The following is a 23,483-nucleotide window of genomic DNA, read 5'->3' as shown; positions in this document are numbered from 1 at the left end:
CGTATAAAACAAGCGTTCTCTTTCAGTACTCCTCTACAATTGAATATTTAGTATGGACTAGCATTCTGGTAATAGAAAACTAGTAACTCCTGAATAATTCTCGAATGCACCTAACGTATATACATTTATTCTTCGTTCTGCATTTTCCGAAATCCCTCTCGGCGTTTATTTTAAACTTGTGCCTTCCTAACTCGCCATAGGTTCAATGTTGACAGCTTTACAACACAAAAGCAACAGGATGGAGTCCTACCGCGAGGCCAGCTCAGCAGGTGCTCGCTGCATGTTGTCATGATCGGACCCATTGTTCGAGCGCATGCAGACTTTAAAGTATCAGCAAGGGAAATTTCAGCAAAAAGTGCGCACAAAAAAGTTAAATTTAGATCGAAAAAAAAAACAATGCTTTTTTTTTTCCTAAGATATGAGAGGCGGGAGAAATAGACAATAAAGGTAACAAAATATGTGCCGTTTGAAAACCTTCATCGCTATGTTTCGACAGTTGTGAAAGCGCGGTTGCAAGAAATGTGGAGCAATTAGCTGAGCTCCAGTTCACTTACATTACTGTGCACGAAAACGCAGTGTACGCATAATAGTTTTCTAAGCTGAACCTGGTAGTCACGGTCGCTACAAGGCAATGAGCTTTCTCAAGCATTTCGATCGGTCTATGATACCTCGGACGAGGGTAAATACCTGAGTTTTGTTAACTTGCGAAATAGCTTTTTGTGCTGGTAATTAATGCGGAACCTTGGTAGAGCGAAAGCTACGTTTTTTTCTGCAAATTGTCACGCTAATAGCATACAGAGCCTGATGCTGCAAACGAGTTTTCGGTCACGGATTAAATCCCGACCGTGGTGTCCGCATCACAAAAGGGGTGAAATGAAGGAGAAAATCTCTGGTTATTAGATTGAGTTGCACGTTAAAGAACCCCAAGTGGTCAAAATTACCCCAGTCTCCCCACTATACGGTGTGCCTCATAATCAGATCGGGAATTTGGCACGTAAAAACCCTATAATTAAATTTTTATCGCAGCAAACGTATATAGAACTGTGCATTTTTAATGTACGCTGTTATATTTTCAACGTACTTGTAGTACTGGCGCCAAAAGATCTTAGAAGTTCTGCGCATTCATGGACATTTTGAGCACCTCCAGCTCGGTCATTGTGCAAAGTATCGTTAACCCATGTTCTATACTTATGCTTAGTGGACTACATTTCTTTGTATTCCTACATTTTTGTCTTAGTCCCCTTTGCCATCATTTTACCACGATAAATTAACTCAATTCTGTAACTTCGTTTTTCTAACTTCAAGAAAAAATTTACTGTGAATTCATCTAACCGCTTTTATTTTGACCACTAGCGAGTACAATTCGTCGCTCCAATCTCTCGTATAGCATATCGGATATCTGAATCCTGCGCTTCAAAATGCACTGGACGTGCAACACACCTTCGTATTACAATAAAGCATCTACTCCTCCACAAGTTGATATAACCGGCTGCTTTGACAGAGTATTTATGTCAGGAGAATGACGCTGCGAACACGGTGAGGACCGTGCACTCTTATAAAACACCATTCTTTGGGAACTTCAGGCGCTTTCAAAGGACTATATGTCTGTCTATCGAATCGTTTTCCCACCAACTTTGGTCACTGTGTACTACATGGTCTAGTGGGTACAGCATCGGGTTGTTGTGCTGAGGGAACATGGTTCAAAACCAACCATTGTACCAGCTTGGGTTACGGGGTACATGCCACTCTTCAATGAACCTCTTACGTGCTACCTTGGACTACTGGGTGAGTAGAAGAGTGCAGATTAGAGCTAATTGGTTCAACATCCACATGTTGAACGAACAGGGCAGACGAAAAGGCGGGAAGCAACTTTTGCTGCTTTTTATTGATCTTCTTTGTCAAGTTGGTAGTCAGCACCCGTGTTGTCCTCTTCCGATCGTCCCGTTTGTCTGCGCTGTTTGTTCAATATGGGTATGGGCCACAAAGAGGTATGAACCTCTTTGAGATAAACCTGGGTCACTGGTTATGTGATGTTCGTAAATCCGGCCGTGGTGTCCGCCTCTTTGTAGCCAACTTGGTTCACGGGGTATGTCTAAGTATGTGACCGTCTTCAATCATAAAAAAATTCGGCGGAATCCATCTCACGACGACTGACGACAGTAATGTGTTCAACATTGAATCAATATAGCGACGCAGCGTATTGCCACCGTCGAAACTAGGAATGTATGAGGCGTGTATTGCATTGGGATTCCTATTTCGCGCTTCCCAAAGAACATTCGGCGCCATCTAGCGCTGCCGCCGCGAAGCCTGCGCGTGGCCTCCACAATGCCAGCCACAATATGCTATACATGTTTTTAGCGAGCGTTTTTGTGTACCTCGTCTTAATGTTTTTTTTTTCCTTCAAAATTTGCCTTGTACCGCTACCTGTGACTGTAAGAGATCCAATGGTATCAATCGTTTCCCTGCTTTTTCTCCAACAATACTCTAGACGTCTCTTGCTTATCTCGAGTGCCGACCGATTGATGCTTCCGTCCACTTTAAACCCAAGAGCCTCTGGAAGGTGTACGTTACGTATGGTCATCGGCCATGCCTGGTTATTCTGGCCGCCAATAGATGAGGTCAAAAGCGAACGTACTTCGTCTTGCTGGCACTTGCTGGCGCTCCAAGCAGCCGCCACAGAGCGCAGGCCACGTGTTCGCGCGTTCCCTTTCATAAAGGACCACCGTGTACACACTGCCACATACTCAGTGACTCAAGTTGTTCCGATGGTTGGGTTCGAACCCTGGTGCCTGAGTGCAGCAGCCCGATAGGCTACCCATTCGACCACGGAATAACCAGTGATCCAGGTATAGCCGGGTAGACGGTTAGATAAATATACACATAGATGCCAACATAGATACAAACATAGATACTTGGCCCCCGGAAAACGCGTGAAGTACCCTAATAATGCTTACACACTGATAAATCTTTAAACATTTCCCCGGTGCTGGGCCCAATTGAACCCGCGTCGTTTATGCTCAGATAATCCTGTCTGAACATATATGTGTATACACACGCGCGCCATGCGTGGACCTTGCTGCGGTGGTGCCATACGGCGTAGCGTGTTCAGTAGGGAATGCGAGACATGAACCCGGATACATACACGCCTTACACATAAGGCGCCTCTGCGGCGGCAATACGGTGTGTCGCTACATAGTTTCAAAGCTAATCGCACTAACGTCGACATTCATGGTGACTTGAGTTCTGCCGCAATTTTAATGCCATCAACATTTTTGGGTATACTTCACGCACCTATCCGGGGGCTGTCTATCTGTCAGCGCTGTCTCTAACAGTTTTTCCGCTAACTTGGGGCTTTTTGTTATCCATGGTCTAATGGTTAGAGCATCGGGCTGCTGTAATGATGGAGCCGGGTTCAAAACCAATTGTCGCGCCAAACTGGGTCACCATCGTCGCCCCAGCTTGTATGTGTAACTGCTTATGTGTCGCTGTACAACAACCTTCTTTCACCACAACTTGCATCAGTGGGTGTGGAAACTTGGTATTGCCAGACTTCAATGAGCCTCTTTAACTTGGGTCACTGGATATGTGCCGTTCTTCATTTGAAGAAGAAGAAGGAATAAACTTTATTTAAAGAGCCGGCACTTTGCTTTTAGTAGCCTCAGGTGTCGGCTCGAAGTCCTTGGACTCAGGCGGCATCTTCGGCTTGCCGGACGGCCCAGAGCTGGTCTTCCAGCTCCGAACTTTTCACGGCCGCAAAGAAGGTCCCTTTTCACAAAAGAACTCTTCACAACGAAGGTCCCAGGCTGCCCCAGCAGCCGGGGCAACGGCGGGAACGAGCGAGCTCGAGGCTTCCTTTACTCTAGTAACGCCTGCCGTTATGGGCGCGTCGTGCACGATAACAAGATGGGCCGCGCGGCTATGTGTCCCTGGGTAGGCGCTGCTCTTCAATTAAAGTTTTTTACTTCAGTTGGGTCACTGGGTGCGTGCCACTGGGTAGTTGCCTCTCTCACCTGACAAACAAATAATGAGAATTGTTTAAATTTCACAGGTGTTGGGAGTACTGAAACCTCAATTCACACTATCTTTTCTCAATATATATCCCCACGCGCACAACGAGGAGATCTTGCTGCGCTGGCGCTAGAAATGCGCAGCGTGTCCAGAAAAAGTCACAGGCCTGCGCGGCACACGCAGCACAGTCACAGCGTAAGCTGGTGGAGTGGCTCAAGAGTAGCTCCAATTTGGGCACCAAGCACAACAGGGTCTTCGCGGCAGTCTGTTCACCTCGTTTTGACGAAAACGATCTGAACTGCCCGCCCGGCGTCGACGGCGAGCAGCGGCTTGTAATGCTCTCTGCACAGCAGTCTGCTGAGCCAGATCAAGCCTTACAACTGCAACTTACATGTCGGCACGCTGTGTTTGCAGGCGCCTTACCTAGATGGCGCCACCATACTGGTGGAGGCTCGGGTCGTCTGCCCTGCGCGCTTGCTTTATAGGGCATTTTTTCGCTGCCCGATAGCAAGTGCTTGCGTGGCTCAGTGGTAGAGTATCTGGCTCCCACGCAGCGCGCGCGGGTTCGATCCTGGCGGAAATTCGGTACTTTTTTTCACATTTCCGGCAATGGCGGTTACGGCGGCGTAAACCGGCGGCGCCGGCATCATCGCGAACCGAAACGGCTATTGGAATGAGCCCATAACAGCTTACGCTGTAAAATACGCGAGAAAGCAGCCTTACGTCATATACACGCCTCATAATTCCTCATACGTGATGCGTCTCAGTGGACGCAATACGGTGTTTCGATACATTGACTCAATGCTAAGCGCATGAACGCCGTATGCATAGTGGGTCGGATTCTGCTGTATTTTAATGCGAATAGCATTGTTTGCCTACTTCAACCATTTTGAGCCTTCAGCCATTTCGGTCGAAGTTGTTTAATTACTTGGACCACTTACAATATGCTCAGGCACGTAATGCCGTCGGGGTCGTTGCATCGTCGTTATTAGAGCCAAACTTTCCCCGTGCCATCGGCATCACACAGTCGTCGTCGTCATAGCATCGTCATCACGCTGTCGTTTTATCATTGCCGTCACTTCATTAAGGTCAACCTATTATCCTCCTGCCGTCGTCGTCATGATGGCATTCGTCACTACATCAACGTCAATCTTTCTTCGCCATTCTATTGTAATCATACCGCCATCATTCAATCGTGATTATGCCGCCCTTGTCATGTTGTCATCATCAGGCAGTTGCTATCAAGTATCCGTTGTCAAACCGCCCTAGTCATGCCGTCCTGATCATACCATCGTCGCCACACCAACTTCGTCATCCGACTCTAGTCACGCCGTCATCCCGTCAACGTCGTCAAACAAGTTTCATGATACAGTCCTCGCTACGCCATTGTCATCATCCCATTGTCTTCGTGCCGTTGTCACGTCATCATAGTCATTGCGTCATCGTCATGCATTTGTTCTCATACCGTTCATGTGATGCCGTCGCGGTCGTTGTAACATCGTCGTCATTGCAACTTCGACATCCGACCCTCGGCATGCCTTCGTTGTGAGCCATCATCGCCATACAGTCGTCGTCTTACCATTGCCATTACTCCATCGTCATCACGTTGCCGTTTAACCATTGTTGTCTCATCAGTAACATCATCTCATTGTCGTCATGCTGTCGTCGTTATACCACCTTTGTCATCCCATTAGTACCATTGCACCTTCTCCATTCCATCGTCACGTCATCCTGTCGTGATTATGCCGCCAACTTCATGGGTGGGCTTGGCAAGCGAGTGCCATAGCCAAGTGGTACGATATCGGAGTATGTGGCATACAGCCGAAGCTACGAAAGTCTGAGAATTACCACTCCACATGTAAAATAATGGTCACTTCAGGGACACAGTTTGTCGCTCCATTGCTCGAATGCTATCCGCATGATGACAGTCAGCGTGAGATGAGTTCTGCCATAATTTGATTGTTTGATGTCGGAATTTTATATTTCCTTGCCTCGTTCCAATTTCATTTTACTGCCTTCAAGCGGGTGGTGTGGGCGGCAATGGCAGTTATTACGTACGAACGCTTCATACATTTGACCCAAGGACTAAACAACAAAAACGCACTGCACTTTAACTGATTTTGAAAAAAATAATTATGCTTTCATATAGCAGCGTAAAAGGAGCTTCACTCTCGGGGCCGACAGCACTCCACTGTAGCAACAGCTGATTCAAAAGTGAGAAATTGAACTCTGGAACTCGCAAAATAGTCGCAGTTTCACCCGAAAAGCGCTTTGATTGCGATAGCAAACTAGTGGACAGCTATACGAAGTAAAGGATAGTAGTTTTATCAGCCGTATATACTTGTAAACATAGGCATACTAACTAAATTAACAAGAATGGTATCACGCGCGCACAAGCAAACGCATCTCCGTCGATGACCTCGGAAACTGGCCGTCAAAACGCCTGTAGTGAGTAAGCGCGGTAGCAGCAGCGAGCGAATTTACCTTCGTCCAGCAACTCGCATGAACACGAACTCTGCCTCGAAAACAGAGCAGGGAGGAAGGACCCTGCCCCTGCCGCAGCTGGCTTTCAAGATACAGCCGACCGGGCGGGACCACGCGGCGTAGTACGTGGCCTCCACCCGTACTACGCCGCGTACTACACCGCGAAAGACAGCTTTTTGCTGATGGCTTTTAGGATGTAGAAGTGTTTAGCAGAACAATTAGTGCTAACTTGGATATTGTGACACTAAAAAGTCATACGACGTGCAGCTTTAAACGCGCACCAAAGAACGTCACCCGCACCGCACGCAGCGTGGAGAGGCTGGTGGACTCTCGCAAACGCTTTGACATGGCGGCTATTTGAACGGTAACATGACTCATTTGCTGTCTCATAACTGTGCTAGCGTAGTTTGACCATTGTCGTGGTGTTCTTGTTTATAAGTATGTTTGCTTTCACAGTGGTAAAATGTATTGAGGGATGATGACGTACGGCCGGAAACTATCTCTAAACTATGTGATAAAGGGCTGTCGCCAGTCGGTTACAACTTTTTATAAAATGTTTGCTGCAGGTAGAACTTCATCTTCACTTAGATGGCTCAATTCGACATGAGACAATATGGGAACTCGGACAGTAAGTATACATTACTTTGCAAAATTACTTCGCGGCGATGTGCTCTGTGGAGAAACGGCGGGGCTTTTGTGTGGCCGCGGCGGCGACGCGGAGCTATATATCCCGTGGATCAGCGCAGTGACGTCACGGCTTAGCTCCGCCTCTGCGCAGCCGCGGCAACCACTCCGCACGGCGCGGTGACGTCAAGGCTCGGCAAAGCTAAGGCTAAGCGATGCGGCGCGCGCGATGACTTCACGGCTCATGCAGCTGTGGCGAGGCTCGGCATGGTCGGTGCAGCTGGGGCGAAGAGTTAATAGGCGACGCATGGTGACGCATCGCCAGGCGGAGGTTTTGCGGCGTACGCTCGACGGACCATCCTCGAGCCTAAACAGCTTCGCTAGTTCACAGGGGTAGGTACCATTGCGCTTGGACCCTTTCTGCACTACCTCCAGGATCGGCCCACATTTTGGTCGTGCACCACCGGACTACATCTAGCTTAAACAGCTTCGCTGTTATTAGTTCCGGTGTCGTCGATGATTTCTTTTATTGCCTTCACTGAGACATTTGCACTGTTTGTTTAAACACGATAAGGCGCTGCTGCTTTTTTTTCCCTTCAAGTTCGAAGGACAGGCTCAGCAGATGTTTCCCCAACCAGCGGATTGGCCAGAGGAGGACTTATGTTTTAGCCGCCAAGATCACCTCAACTGACCCAACTCAAATTTATTTCTTCTTTAGGTTACATTTAAAGACAAAGTTTATGCCAGAGAACCGGTTAACATCCCCGTTATGAAGCACGGCATCACGGCCGCCTGCAGCGGTATCCCTCAGGACGGGCTAGGCAGAGTTGTAGACTCAATTCGCGAGCGCTCGAATCATTGTGTTGCAGTGAAAGGCAAGTGCTTTGAACATCACATTAAAAAGGTGACTTTCCATAGAAACAATCAGGCATTTTGCCTATTCATCACCACCCATAAAAAGGAAAAAATAATAATGCACGTCTCTGAGGGGAAATGGCATAATCGAGCTAATTAGTAACAGGAATACGTACCACACCATTCATAACCTTAAGAGCTTCAAGCGAATAATCCCAACTTAAGGACCCTTTTATTCTTGCAGATCGCTAGGATCGCAGCCCTTTTTTGCTGCTGAGCATGAGGTCGACGGTTCGATTTCCGGCCTCGACGTATGCATCTTGATGGGGGCGGGAGGCAAGAACACTCATGCAACGTTTCTTGTATTTATACTGAAAACCCCCAGGTAGGTCGAAATTATATCTTATAATCATGAATGAATTCTGGGGTTTCACACAATTTGATCATGAGGCACGCCGTACTCCTGATTACTTTTCATGGACCGGCGATCTTGAATACATGGGACATGGGCGCTTTTGAATTTTGCCCCCATCGAAATGCGGCCGCTGCGGCCAGAAATTGATCCCGCGACCTCGTGCCGAACACCATAGCCGCTAAGGCACCGCGGCGGGATTCTCATAACAATGGGTGAATGTGACTTTCGGACGCCAAAAAGCACAAGTTACGTTTCAATGCTCTGCCATTTTACAGCGCTTGCCTCCGCTAAGCAGCTGCAACTGCATGAACCGCCTTTGTTCACAGCAAACGTTGTGTTCTTCTGTAACAGTTCCTCGTCGCGTAACACTACTTGAAAAAAATTACCGCCCAAGCACTCCGTACAGCTGGTTAACCAGCGAAGCTGAGACTTGCGGCCCCTGTGTTTATCACTGGGTTAATCCCGACGGTACATTACGGTATTTCTCAATTATTAGTTACGTCTTTGTGTTTCTTAATGAGGTTACACACACGTTCGGCTGCGATGGAGAGGACGACGTCACTGACGGCACATGCCCGCCGTTTGCCGTTGTCGCATTGCTGCTTACGCTTCTTCAAAATTAAATTGCTTCAAAATTAAATCTGTCCGTCACTGGTAAGACAATGAACGGCTTATACCCCCTTAAGCAACGGCTCATACCCCGCAAACGCGGCCTCCCCATTACGACGACAGAAGAGAAGTGAAATTCTAAGCTTGAATGATAGCGGCAAAGGAGCTACTGGGGAAGGCGACGACGACGACCACCAACGCGGGAGCAGTGGCACGAGTACGTACACGTGGTTGCGCCGAGGGGCGCCAAAGAGCCACCTGTGGAAGAAGATGACGACTCTCGAGCCCTTGCTAATGATGATAGTTTTCGGTGTACAGGTGACAGACGGACGGATCGGCTAGCCACATACAGCTTCGCTGTGGAATGTATAATCGCATTACACGATCAATTCAAAGCTTTCACGCTCCACCAGGTGTCGGGAAAGAGAAGAAACAGTTCTCTTTCTTTTTTCTTCCTTTCTTTTTTTGCCAAAGCCGCAAGCATGACCGCCGCTGCTATTAGATCCGCCTTGCTTCAATACCGGCGTGTTATACGCAATGAGTTACGTTACAAGGAGGGCTTATCGTCATGTCCGGACTCCCGCCTGTGCGTACGATATTTGCGCTAGTGAATTCGATAGTGAATGTTTCGGAAAAAAAGCCCTCTACAAGAATGAAACAAAGCGAAGTTTGATTGCGATTACATTAAAGTTTCTAAGAGACATATCATAGTCGATAAATTTGAAAGTCCTATTAAGCAGTTTTTTAATTATATAAACTCTTGTTCGCGAAACTTGTCGGTGTCTATGCGTGTAAACCACCTACGGCAGTAACATTTACGTAGCTAGCATAGTGTTTTAAATGCGAAGCATTTGTTGGCCAACATTTGCTACTTTTACAGTATCGATCTATCTATCTATCTAGCCACCTACGTCTTTGTGCTCTCATGGTCGTTCCGTTAACTTGGTATGTACCAAAATTGGCATATTATGACAAGAGTTTATGACGAACATAAATGATATGTCATGACATTCGTGTCATGTAGGTCAAGAAACAGCTGCCTACGTCCTCGAGCTCTCATGGTCGTTTCGTTAACTTGGTAGGTACCAAAATTTACGTAGCATGACAGGAGTGTATGACGAACATGAGTGATAGGTCATGACATAAATGCCATGACATGCGTGTCATGTAGGTCATGACAATGATCCAGCAAAAAAGAATAACACTCAACAACCACTGAAATGTTTTCGGACGTGGGTACTAACTCAAGGAAACACTAAAGGATGATGGTTGAAGTCATAGTCAAGACCATGACTCAGCAAAAACGTCAATGACTCAGCGAAAAAAGATTAACACTCAAAACCCACTGAAATGGGTTTGGACGTGGGTACTAAGTGAACACTAAAGGATGGTGGTAGAAGTCATAGTCACGACCATAACTCAGCATAAAACAATAATGGCTCAGCGAAAAAAGATTAAGACTCAAAAACCAATGGAATGTGTTCGGATGTGGTACTAAGTGAAGGAAAAGGTTCGTCGAAGTCATAATCATGAACATGACTGTGGCTTTCGCCTTAAGGTCTCTTAGGTATAGCTAAAGGAACTCATGACATGAATGTTATTACATGCGTGTCATGTAGGTCATGAAACAGCCGCCACGTACGTCTTGGTGCTCTCATGGTCGATTCGTTAACTTGGTAGGCTCCCCACACTGCTTCGCATAACATCGATTCCCACAGGGCGTGGGATCTGCCGGCTTTTTACAGCGTAAGCTGCTATGGGCTCATTCCAATAGCCGTTTCGGGACGCGATGATACCGTCACTGGTGGCTCCCGCCGCGTAACCGCTATCGCCGGAAACGCGAAAAAAGTACCCGATTCCCGCCGGCATCGAACACGCGCCCGCAGCGTGGGAGCCGGATACTCTATATACCACTGAGCCACGCAAGCGCTGGCTAACGGGCAGCGGAAACATGTCTTAAAACGCTCGCAAGCACGCAGGGGGAGACGACTCGAGCCTCCGCCAGTATGGTGGCGCCATCTAGGAAAGATACCTGCAAACGCAGCGTCCGCAGGCACAGACGACGATATGCGATTCAGACGAGGCACGCAATCAATGTGCTCCTGAGCTGCAGAGCCTCGGCCAGTGTGGTGGCGCCATCTAGTTAAGGTGCCTGCAAACGCGGTGTGCCCGACTTGTAAGTTGTAGTTGTAAGGCTTGACCGGGCTCAGCAGACTGCTGTGCAGAGAGCATTAAAAGCCTCAGCTCACCGTCGACGCCGTCCGGACAGTTCAGATCGTTCTCGTCAAAACGAGGCGAACAGACTGCTGCGAAGACCCTGTTGTGCATGTTGCCCAAATTGGAGCTACTCTTGAGCCGCTCCACCAGCTTACGCTGTGACTGTGCTGCGTGTGCCGCGCAGGCCTGTTTTTTTGTGATAGCAATTATATGGACATTCCAAAGCGGATTTCTGCCATTGCCGTCGCCGTGAGCTTCCGAATGACGTCAATGGCGATGAAATCGTCGCCGATATATAAGTGGTTCTTGAGGGAAAGGGAAACTGCATTATGACACTAACGCGCACCGACAGTGAATCGGTGGTCTCTAAAGGTTGGCGCGCCAACGGGCCACCTAGGTGGCGTTCACCGTACTTCTGCAGCTCTGAAAATGTTTCTGAAGTTGATCGCGGAGCAATTACGACGCGCTGTAGCTGATTTGACTCGGTGCGATTCACGTGCTTTGTCTTGCGCGTTGTATTAGTGTGCTCAGGGCGCAGCGTAAGCTTCCATATGCAAAACCGGCTCATGGTCGACGTTGGTAGTCGTGTGGAGGAGGTGCCACCAGGCGTCGTGGGTGCATCAACGCCTAAGGCGGCACAATAGACATTATATATCAGGCAATAAACATTACACTACTTCTGTGAAGAAAGGTTGGCGCTAAGATTCCTTAAGAGGGAGCAGCGGCAGAGCCATCCAATCAGGCCCGGACGTCAACGGCGATGAAACGCCGCGCGCCGTATGCTGTATGTGCGAGTGAAAGGGCGCGAGGGACGCGCGCTTGCACGGGGAGCGAACACACGGCGGAGAGCAAACGCGCGTTCTGCGCCGTGCTCCATGAAGGGCTGCAGAATTAAGCGTCTCTTTCCTCCTTTACAATCACCATAGATAGAGAGCAAACGCGACTTCTTCCGTCGCGGGAAGGGCCGTGGGGGGACGGGAGGAAGGGGAGGCGACGTTTAGCTGCGGCACCAAATCCCTATTTATATGTATAAAAACCTTGTGAGGCGAGAAGGTGGTAAAGACTTCCGACGCTGCTCGACGAGTGTCCCGTTCTGATCTCGTCGAAAACCTCCGAGCCGCCCCCAGAGGCACCGGCAACAATCACCAACGCCGCGCGCGTTCGGTGCGAACGCGGGCAAAACGCCGACGGCGTCGACAACAGTTCTGCGCATTGCTGGTGCTGCTGCATATCCAAGTTTATACAGCTGATAAAACTACTATCCTAACTCCGTATAGCTCTCTACTAATTTGGTATCGCAATTGATGCTTCGCCTTTCGGGTGAAATTGCGAAAACGTTTTTGTTAACATTACTGATACTTTGACTTTCAAGACACTCCATAGGCACACTGTGCTTAAAGTAACGATTCCTTTTCGTATTATTTTGCTGTTCGCGTCCTTGGAAAAAAACGTGTTTCAGTTCGACTTTCAAGACTAATTCATTTGACTATTTTATTGAATCGTATCTCTGAACTGAATGCTTTTTGTCGTTCTTTTTTTCTTCTAGGAAAAAGAACATTAACCTCGGGGTTAAATCTCTTGCTGACCTTCGCTTGAAGCTCATTAAAGCAGACTCGACGAACTTGAAAGATTTCCTCGACCGCTTTTCGATATTTATGCCTACAGTTGTGTAAGTACCGAAACAATTCTGTTTTTTTTTTACTAAAGTTAGGAGCACTGCGTATCATCTGTTTGACGTTTCATCTTTCTTGCACCTTCTGTTAACTGCAGTTTAAATGTTCCATTGGTCTCAGGATTTCATGCTCTCATGCAGCACTTGTTATTTCATTTTTTATGTTTCCCAGAGTGTTTTAAATTAGTGCTGTGCACCTAGCTCAGCTAAGTTTGTGTGAACTTATCAATCTACTCAAGGTACACGCCTCTGGGACATTGATAACGGGAGTGCACTGGACTAATCCGCTCTGAGCGATGCTCCGTCTGATAGACATCTGTTATGGATGCACCGACCGAAGGAACGAGAGCCAGCGTCCACAAAACTAAAAACTGGTAGTACAGCTCAAGGAATGCTTTGTATATATGAGCCGCAAGTCTGATATTATTTCCTTGTAGGCCAGACAATCTAAGGCATCGTTCTTTATTACGCTTCATTTTTCTTAGGTTGTGTGAGCCGAACAGTGGCCGTGTTATCTTAACACAAAGCTTCCTTCGCGAACCCTTCCATACTTTCCTGAGCGTGGCTGCTGTCTTGCCGAATATATCTGTGGAAATATATACAAAGTTTATATGAACGTAGCCATAAACTGGCTCATATAAACCTTGTATGCTGATCCCGTAGGTCCTGTTCGCCGTAACGAAAACGAGCTTTATAAACAAAACCTGCACATATAATGTCGCCTCGCAGACATCTCTAATGCACACCGATCTGTTAATGAAATGGCCAATTATATTTCATGGCTTCTTTGCGTTTACTTTATTTCTTTGATTAGACCACTCTGTAGGTGCAACTTGGTTGGTGGCCAATCCTCCCGAATGGGCATGTCCAAATATGTGCAATTTTTACATAAAACATAAACTATCGGCTAACAGATATCTCTCAAGGACACCGATCTTTTAATAGAATTATTAATTATATTTCAGGAATCCCTTGATTTACCTCACTTTCTTTGATTTAGCCATTCGGCATATGCCACTAGGGCTTTACGCCTTCTTGTCCAGTCCTCCAGAATAGTTGTCTCATTGGGACTAACAGGTACAAAATTCCTAAATGTTGCTTAATACATGTCGTACTTTTCTGCGCATACACTTTTCATCGCCAAATTGAACTCCCGCTCACCAAATTGTACTCCCGCTCGCCGTTCCTGTAAAGCACTTAAACGACCATTTTACTTCATCTTCGCTTCGCACAGATCGCAACATCTGCGTTGGAAATGCGTGTGTGTGCTTTTTTTATGTATGGCTGGTACTATCTCGAAGGCATTAAATGAGCGCGCGAGTACAAGTGGCTTTCTTTGCACTGGCTACACCGTCTAGTGGTTCATAGCGAGCTCGTAGAATATGGCACATGGTGGCAAACACCGCTGAAAACAAAGCGCTTTGTCCTGTATTGATACTGGTGGTGCGTTCTTTTCCTCGGTACTCGTTTTCTGCGCAGTTTGCTATTGAAGTAAGTCAGCCATTTTTGCTGATGTAGTCAAAAATCTCTTTCATAGCAACGATAGCTTCGTGTTCGTCAGCCCCGTTCTCACCAGCTTATCCAACAACGAAATTTCCGATCTGACTCAAAATAATTTTATAGCTCAAAATTCTCTCTCCATTCGCTATCGGTATATGCTTTCGTCACTAAAACTAATCATTTTACAATTACACTCTTTCAATTCGCAAAAATTATATCACGTCACAACGTCTCTTCCTTAGTCGGCGCCGACACACCCGGCACTCATGACAACTATTGCATTGCACTGAATACATTCCCATGGCGACTGCCAAACGCGAACGGCGCTGACGTTCGCGTTCGCGATGACGAGTTTTGCGAATTCCAGTCCGAATCTTTACCAGGGCTCTCGACTGTGTTGCTATACTAACGAGTGGGATGAGAATATTGCCTATGCCCCTCTGCTGGTACATATATTTAATTCTGCAGGTAGCATGCCTCGAACCTAAGGAGTTGCTTAATAGTATTATGGGTCAGTGATCATGGGCTTTTGGAATGAAATACGCAGCTTTAGGCAAATTTATTTTCGCGGTAATTTATAAGTTTTTAAAATATTTTTAAATATTTTTTACGAAGCGTTAACGAATTTTCACTTAAATCTCTTCACTCTTAATCGAGCCCCTCCTGAATTATTGTGATGTAAACAAAATAACTTGAGTCAAATAGGCATATTACGTAGCCTCGTACTTCAAAACTTTATACTCGCCCTGCTTCTAGTATCAAGTAAGTACGCCCGAAGCAACTAAATCATCTACTTTCAGGGGTAAAATTTAGCAGGGAACCTTTAACTTTGAATCGAAACACGAACAAGTGTAAAAAAAAAAGAGCGATGGAAATGTTCTTTGATGATGACAGAGGGAACGGCGGGTGCTTTACAAAGGACAATGAGACGTGCGATGAACACGCACTTAGCACTGACGGTTGATATACTCTCCGTTTGTTTATCTTTAATAGCTACAAGTGACAGGTTGTGATCCTCAAAAAAGCGACACAGTCGCCGAGTCCGTATTGTTCATAACTTGACTTTTACCATAAAACAGCACCTGGCTTACCATTATTTCAATGAAATCATTATTATTTCGATTTCATTTTATTTTTATTTATTACTTGAATAAATTCACAAAGCAGTTTGTACGTTAGATCAGTTTGTAAAAAGTGGTACCGGCCAAACGTTGTCGCGCACATATCTTAAACAAGGGCGATCAGCCAATGACCAAGTACTCTTCCCAAGAATTTGACCATATATTACAAGACCTTTACAGAATAAACTAAATTCCTTACAGGATAGGTATAGACTAGAAAGTTCTCCGGAGCAATGGGAAGCACTCATCGCTAGCTCGGAGCCAGGAAGTGCAACTAGCGCTTCTGGGCCACGTTCGGCTGGCGGCAGAAGCCAGTGGAGCCCTGGACTTGGGGCCCCACCCTTCTAGCTCCTAAACCCCTTCCCTTTTACCTTAATACATGTTAGCCTTCTTCTTTACTGAATCTTTTCTGCATACGAGGCTTCTCGTATTTACTATTCGCTATAGTTAAATTTCACTTCACGTATCTTTTTTATATATTCGCCTTGTCTTGAAGTTGGCTGTAGTATTTCGAAGGTTCATGAGGGCACATTTTTTTAAGGGCGGAGGGGGTTTTATTGGCGTTATCAGAATAACCAAATAAATTGAGCTTAAACTAAGAGATGGTACCAGCGACACATTTTCACGTGATAAACAGAAATATAGCACAAGTCACACAGCGTCGTAAAGTTTTTTGGTTGCATTTCGTTTTCTTTATTTTTCGTTTTAATTGTTAAATTCTTATTTAAATTTGCTTGATTCCTTACGGTTTTTATTTATCTATATATTTTTTTCAGTGGCGATTTGGCAGCTGTAGAAAGAATTTCATACGAGCTGTGCGAAGACCAGGCAAGAGAGGGCGTTGCGTACTTCGAGGCTCGATATTCTCCTCATTTTCTAGCTTCGAAAGAGAAGAACGTGACGCCGAAGCAAGTGGTCGAAGCGGTCAACTGCGGCTTGAGAAGAGGACAATGCGACTTCCAGATAAAGGCTCGATCGATTATTTGCTGCGTTCTCGGCAAAGATGGTACGCGAACTGTTCCACAAAATCTATGAATACACATTTTTAGCAGTCTGGTGGCCACAAGTTTCTGACGAGAGTTTTGTTACGCATCCGCAGGCCCCTGTCAACAATTCACTAACTTTCAACGTTAGTCTTTTAGCTCACCTCTTCATTCCGAATATATAGAGACTACCATTACACATAACAATATTTGTACGAAATCACTATATTTTTCTCTTGCCTTAATTAAGGGAAAAATGAAAAGGTACAATTTTGTGAGTTTTCTTATTGCTTAAAAAATTAATTATGGGGTTTTACGTGCCAAAACCATGATCTGATTATGAGGCACGCCGTAGTGGGGGACTCCGGAAATGTGTACCACCTGGGGTTCTTTAACGTGCTTCTAGGTACACGGGTGTTTCCGGCATTTCGCCTCCATCGAAATGCGGCCGCCGTGGCCGGGATTCGATCCCGCGACCTCGTGCTCAGCAGTCCAACACCTCCGGAAATGTGTACCACCTGGGGTTCTTTAACGTGCTTCTAGGTACACGGGTGTTTCCGGCATTTCGCCTCCATCGAAATGCGGCCGCCGTGGCCGGGATTCGATCCCGCGACCTCGTGCTCAGCAGTCCAACACCATAGCCACTGAGCATCACGGCGGGTGTTTTTTCTTGTTGCTTCTTTTTTTGTCCGTTACATTATCTTTTTTTTTTGCATGTCGGTTACAATACCCAAATAATTGAATTAAAGCAATTACTGTTCTTAAAAATGTCCTTTCCCGAGGTTTTTTGTTAGTTATGGTGTATTTAATTGTAGTACATGCTTTCTGTTAATCTTTATATATTAACAAGCAATGTTTCAATTTTCGATATGGTTGAGTTAGAACTGAAAGGATACGTGAGAAAGTTTAGCCCGTGGTAGGGATGGCAAGAAACCTAAATTTGAAGTTACCTGCTTAGATCACAAGTTTTAGAATGAGAATAAGAAATGACCTCTATAATTCTATCTCATAGTATCCGACGTGGCAAGTTTGCATAAATCAATTATTAGAGGCAGAACACATTAAATTGTAATATTCGTTAGGAGCCTATCCAGTGATACATTTCTTCAATAGCTACAATGTGATGACAGTTATGGTGCGACAAGCTTTGATTGGACTATATGATCTCTGTAATTTCTTGAGACACCGAGTGCAGAAGCAACATATCTGCTTGCATTATGTCAGCAACTTCACGTTTTCTTTATTTTCTATCTCTCTCTCTCTCAACGTTTACATCTCTGCTGAGCTAATGCCGCGACAACTGTCATAGTGCTCCACTCAATCTCATTCTTGAGAACACGATGAACAAAAATTTAAGAACTCAGTGAACTCCTTATTGCACTCTTTTTCTAGCAATTAATGCAATAAGAACGTGTAACTCTGGAACCACATCCTATCATGCCGCTTTCGACTGCGAACAACCCTCACATTCTATCGCAACGTAGTTTAACATGCCATAAATATCACAGGCTGCACGCGTCAAGCTAAAGTCAAATTAGGAAAAGCCCACTCTGATGTCTAATGTTTGAAACTGAAAATAAAGATGGTGTCAACATATATTTAGAAAATAAATTTTATTCATTTGCAGATTGGTCTATGGAATGTTTGAAATTTTGCGAAGAGTACGAGAATAAAGGCGTGGTTGGCATCGACATAGCGAAGGACGAAGCGAAAATACCCGAATTTACCAGCGGAGAAATGAAGGTTTACCAGGTACGGCTACGTTGTTTTGTATGTCCAGTGCAAAACCGCATGTCCAGCATGAGAGCATTGAAGTAGAGCACTGTCGAACGAGAAGATTGCGAAGATAATTTTGTCCGAAGCTTTATTGCAGTTCACTGTTATCGAAGATTAAAATGTTTGTTTGTTGTTTTTTTAATAGCGCGGGGTTTACTCTTTAGTTTCAATTATTAATAAGGGGATAAGCTTGCCCCACATTTGTTTACTCCGCGATATGGTTCAATAAGGGAATAATGCAGTATTGCATTAAATAATGGCAAGGACGTAGCACAAACGCAAGTATATCAGGAGGACTGTACAAGCATACGCCATGTGAGGCACGAGGAAAGCAATACGTTAATACAGAGGAAGGAGTATTTTTATTTTTATTTTATAACGTGAGGAGCGATGTCAACGCATTCTTGCATTGATCTAAAGAGGAAGGCAATACTGAGAAGAACAAACGCGAAGTGAAACGATATGAAGTGTATTTTACGGGCACTGCAGAAAGCACGAAATGCTACAAAACTGTGTCACATTACCATGTATACGCCGTTCACCATCGACCTCAACGTAAATGTCTTAGCATACTTCTCCAAAGAACTTTCAGAAACCTTTGAGGCACCTAGTCAGGCGATTGAATCGTTAGGGCATCCGTTCATTGTCGCGGAACCTTTTTTTTTCTGAAGTAATTATCTAGTGCGGCTAGGTTTGAATGCTGTTGTTCGTCTTTCTTGTTTCACTGCAGAGAGCAAAAGATCTAGGCATAGGCCGTACAGCACACGCCGGCGAAAGTGGCACTTACAAATCCGTCATGGACGCAATGGTGAAACTGCACTGCGAAAGGGTGGGTCATGGATACCGAGTCTTCCAAGACACCAGCGGCCAAACTTTCAAGATGGCACAAGAGAGGGACCTCCACTTCGAGACCTGCCCTTACTCTAGCGTTCTTACTGGTGGCTGCCCTCTGAGCTCACAAAAACACTCGATTGTCAGGTGGGCACTTATATGTCAAAAACGCTAGCTGCTGCTCTTTCATGAAGCTTCATGCTCGTGATCTTTCTATATGCACAAAATGGGCTTTTTTTTTCTATATTGCATTCTAGTCTCCAACACCATACCCCGCTTGCACATGTGCCGAAATCGACAGTGTGTTGCCGGTAACATTGTGAACGCCAAAATTGCCAACGTATCGTGTTAATTAAACAACCCTGAGAAGGTAGAGAGATAGAAAAATTATATTACTGAAAATAATCTTGCTGGACTGCCATACACGTTAACCAGCGTAAGGAGGTACAACGGGTAGAGGAAAGCTCTAGGAGAAGGAGGAAGGCGACAAACAGAACATAACTATGGGCGAGAGAAAAAGCTATGATCACACCATGTACAGACATATAGAGGAGACAGTGGGGATCAAGATATCCTACAGTGTATTGATCAAACCGATGTCCGCCTCAGATGAATGAGAATCGGAAATCTGAAGCTTGATTTTGCTATGAAAGATCAGTAATAGGAACTAGCATTCTTACTAGTTCTGTTGATTCTTGGAAAACTTTGTTTATTCGCAAAAATGGTAAGTCTCGATGTTTCTCTCAATAAGGTCGACATCCCAACAATTAAATGCAGCCAGTTAGGCGGCGATGTTTACCACCGATTTTGGAACCACTGCTAAGTGGTGTAACATGAAGGTGATGCGCTCCAAGCAAAGATGCTGTCTGTGTGGAACGTGCAGGGCGTGACGCGAAAACAACGTGGCACCTTTTGCTTCATGCAAGCAATGGTAACCTACGACAACAAAGGGCTCAGCACAACACCCTGTGACAGGCTATTACCGAAAATGTAATGTGCATTCGGTCGTTCGGAGTAGTCATGGAAAGCCGCCTTCCTTTAAAACAAGCGTCGTCGTGTAGTAGTTCTACCTCCAATGTGTGCATGCACCATACCTGCGAAAAGTATAAACAGTGTAGTAATCCTACTGCCGGTTTGTGATAACTTTTCTGTCTCGCCTTTTTTTTTTTTTTGAGCGTATTCAGTAGAAAGAGGTTGTCTCAGGTGGTTGGATTCAGATCAGGGTCCTCTAGCGGAATATCCGGATGCTCTACTCTTTGCGCTACAGATGCCGACAATGGCATGAGTTTGAGTATGTATCAACCTTACCGCACTCCATCTCTTGTGGTAATGATGTTTGTGTGAGAACTGGCACCTTCGTGACTTTGCATAACAGCAATTTTCTTTTAAACCGAAAGAAGCTACGTCTGCACTTGTTTCCCCCATAGCTTCGGGGTTAGAACTCTGCATGTAGTGCTGCGCAGGAGGCGCCTTGCCTTGCCTTTGCTTTTGCGTTGCCTTTCCCTTCACTTTACCTTGCCAGGCAAGTAGGCTGTACAGTTGGCTGCACAGTTGGCCGTGCGTTCAAGTAGGCGTGGAAAAATCCGACTTGTACACTTTACAGAAAAAAAATACCGATTACAATTACAAGTACTTCATTCAAAAATGTAATTGGTTACAGTTACCAATTACTGCCCCACGAAACTAATTGAGGAATTATTCAATAGTAATCATTACTTCTAGGTTACTCTTCTACGTTACTTCCTTGCCCTGGCCCTTATATTGCTTATCTGCACTAATAATTGCTTCTAAAAACATTCGTTGGTCATCGTTCCTTGTTTTTGTTGTGAAGACATCAGAAACGACACTGAGAACTTTCTCTAGGAGGAATAATAGAGGAAAATAGCGGAAGGTTAGCCAGTTAGCTCGATGTGCGCGCTAGGGGAAGGGCTGTGTTGTAACTCATACGGATCTTGTGCGCAATATTGTGGTTACTCAGCATCCGGGTCCTCTGTGAATTGCAGCGCTTCATGGTTGTTGGGACTTGGAGAAGACGCTGGGACTTATAGTGCGGGGTTTTCAGTGTTAGAAACAAGGCTATTCCATGAGCCATCAGTTCAAAGCTCACTTCGTGCATATTATTACATGAAAGTATTTTTTTTTTTTTTTTGTGGCGTGCAGAGTAACCAGCAACTTCTTCGGCATTTGCTTTCTTCTCGGCTTCGGCAACACTTTTGTTTTGTTTTGCAGGTTTGCAGAGGAAAACGCCAACTTTTCAATAAGCAAGGACGACAGCACTATCACCGGTAGTACTTTGGATGATGAAAATGACTTTCTGAGAGAACTTGGCTTAACTGAAGCACACATCATTAGGGCGGTAAGTTTTTGCGATTGCTCATCCTTGGACTTCTATCTACTCACTATCATTAGGTGTTGCAGCAGCTTATATACATACAATAAGAATTAGATATACAAATTTTACCTTGTTATTCATTAAGCATGGTCGTGAAAAGAGCAAACGTGAAAGGGGAATTCCTCGGTATGCGAGACCAGGAAAAGATTACAAATTATTGTGAAATAAAGAAACACCGTCTAATTTATAAAACCAAACATTTAAAGAAGCTTTCAAGAAGACTTGACATAATGAGCTTATAGCCATCACCGAAGAATTTTTCGGACAGGTCAGCGGAAATGACGTATGCGATTTGCTAGCCAGCGGTTTTGTTTTTATTTTATTAGCTTTAAAAAAATACTATTTATGAGTAACCGAATAAAACAATAAATTATATTGTACTTCTTTTTTTTGGACATTACTAATGAGCACCTTCTTGTCTCCTGCTTAGAATATAAATGCGGCTAGATCATGTTTTCTACCGGCAGCCGAGAAGAAAGAACTGCTGCAGAACCTCAAGGAAGAATACGGCATCAGTCCATTCAAAGAGGAGTGAGTGCAATAAAGATGTCTCCATTTGTTGTTCCACTTGGTTTTCTCTTAGTACGTGCTGTACTTACAGGAACAAAAAGCGCACACGGCCAGTACAACCTGTACAGCCAGCACGGCCGTTACCCCCAATACGGCCGATGCCACCAATAAACCATGGAACCCCCCGTAAGAAGCGTGGCTTGCTGGCAAGACTACTATGTTGTGAACGTTATTGAAATGTCACACTAAGGCCTGGGATATCATGCAGGGATGTCTGGTTACAATAAACACCACACGAAAAAATTTGCAGTTGTTGACGTCGTCCTCTTGCGAACTACTTTGGTCACAAAGCAACACGCGATAGATACCCATGGATGAACTATTTTCATTGTGAACAAAGGTAAACACCCATTATACGTTATCAGTAACGCAATATTTTTTTTTACTTAGTCTGTTGAATACAATATGCACAAATTGGAAACTGCACTTATTTGTACCGTCATTCCAACACACTAGACAACACACTCGTAGGTTTTACCCATATAGCTTTCACGTCACAGCCAACTGTCCACCTAGGCTGCGGAAGGTTGTGGATAGAAACCCGCTGCCATCGATTATTAGGTGATAAATATGGATCACATACTTTCTTCAGAAATAAACTGCTTCAAAACGCTCCAGTAACAGCCCTTTGAGCAGTACCAACTTACACAGAAATAAACCATTACTCAAGTTGTCCTAGAAAAGTAGCGGTGTAATATGCAATAAATGTTTTGTACCGACTGGCCTTTTAAAATTATTATAAACTCATTCTATATATTCCTATTTGGCAGCTGAGTCAACTGTTGTAAGCAAGGCATCGTAATGATATATGCAGATGTTTTAGAAAGACATTCAACTGTGCGGGTGATTTAGGAGTTCTTGGCAGGTATATAACGATTCAGTTTCAGTGGCGAAAATTAAAAGCTACATTCTGGAGTTTTATGTGACAAAACCACTATATGATTATCAGGCACGCCATAGTGGAAGACTGCGGAATAATTTTGGCCACCTGCGGGTATTTAATGTTTCAGTGGCGCTCAACAAACTTTACGTTATGAGCGAAAGCACAAATATGTTGTTAGGAACGATCGACCATGATTGTCGAAGAGAGTGCAACCTTCTCTGAAAACCAGTGGAACTTAGTTGAGTTGCGTCTTCAGCAAGCAACATTCCCTCGCTGGAGTCTTCCTTTACTCCTCCAGAACACCTCTCACCACATTTTCATTCATTCCTTCACACGGGATTGGCCAAATTTTCATTACACCAACTGCAGGATTGGCCTGGTTTAATATTACAGCGGCTCCGGGATCCACCCAATTTAGTCGCTTAGATGCCGACCCAGCAAACGCACCAGAATCCGTGGAGGATGTAAAAAAATGCCTCGCTTTCATGCAGGAGTTATGCGATCGTAGGCGTATAACTCTGGAAGTCAGAATACCTATTAGCA

At 45.1% G+C, this 23,483-nt stretch overlaps 1 protein-coding gene across 2 annotated transcripts; it reads left to right on the top strand.

The window, feature by feature from the left end:
• The first annotated feature begins 507 nt into the window (after positions 1-507).
• On the top strand, positions 508-22,294 carry LOC119450193 (adenosine deaminase-like). 2 transcript variants are annotated; one of them, XM_037713571.2, is made up of 9 exons: positions 508-679; positions 7,059-7,120; positions 12,759-12,881; positions 16,282-16,511; positions 18,116-18,240; positions 18,995-19,242; positions 21,325-21,451; positions 21,918-22,018; positions 22,089-22,294. In XM_037713571.2, exons 1-9 carry the CDS (start codon positions 632-634, stop codon positions 22,231-22,233), a joined length of 1,209 nt encoding a protein of 402 aa, XP_037569499.1. In that variant the 5' UTR covers positions 508-631; the 3' UTR covers positions 22,234-22,294. The 2 variants fall into 2 exon arrangements, with proteins under 2 accessions (XP_037569499.1, XP_049521653.1); XM_049665696.1 differs by lacking the exon at positions 22,089-22,294 and having other exon boundaries at positions 21,918-22,054.
• Positions 22,295-23,483: the final 1,189 nt, after the last annotated feature.

Source organism: Dermacentor silvarum, chromosome 4 (assembly GCF_013339745.2).
Source record: "Dermacentor silvarum isolate Dsil-2018 chromosome 4, BIME_Dsil_1.4, whole genome shotgun sequence".
Classification (NCBI taxonomy): domain Eukaryota; kingdom Metazoa; phylum Arthropoda; class Arachnida; order Ixodida; family Ixodidae; genus Dermacentor; species Dermacentor silvarum.
This window is presented reverse-complemented; position numbering and strand designations above follow the sequence as displayed.

What these genes read in the sequence shown, in the direction of transcription:
- LOC119450193 (XM_037713571.2), top strand. Translation starts at nt 632, where the DNA reads ATGAGCTTTCTCAAGCATTTCGATCGGTCTATGATACCTCGGACGAGG. An exon ending in CTGCGTTCTCGGCAAAGATG is followed by an intron (nt 16,512 to 18,115) that starts GTACGCGAACTG and finishes ATTCATTTGCAG; the next exon opens with ATTGGTCTATGGAATGTTTG. An exon ending in AAGCACACATCATTAGGGCG is followed by an intron (nt 21,452 to 21,917) that starts GTAAGTTTTTGC and finishes TCTCCTGCTTAG; the next exon opens with AATATAAATGCGGCTAGATC.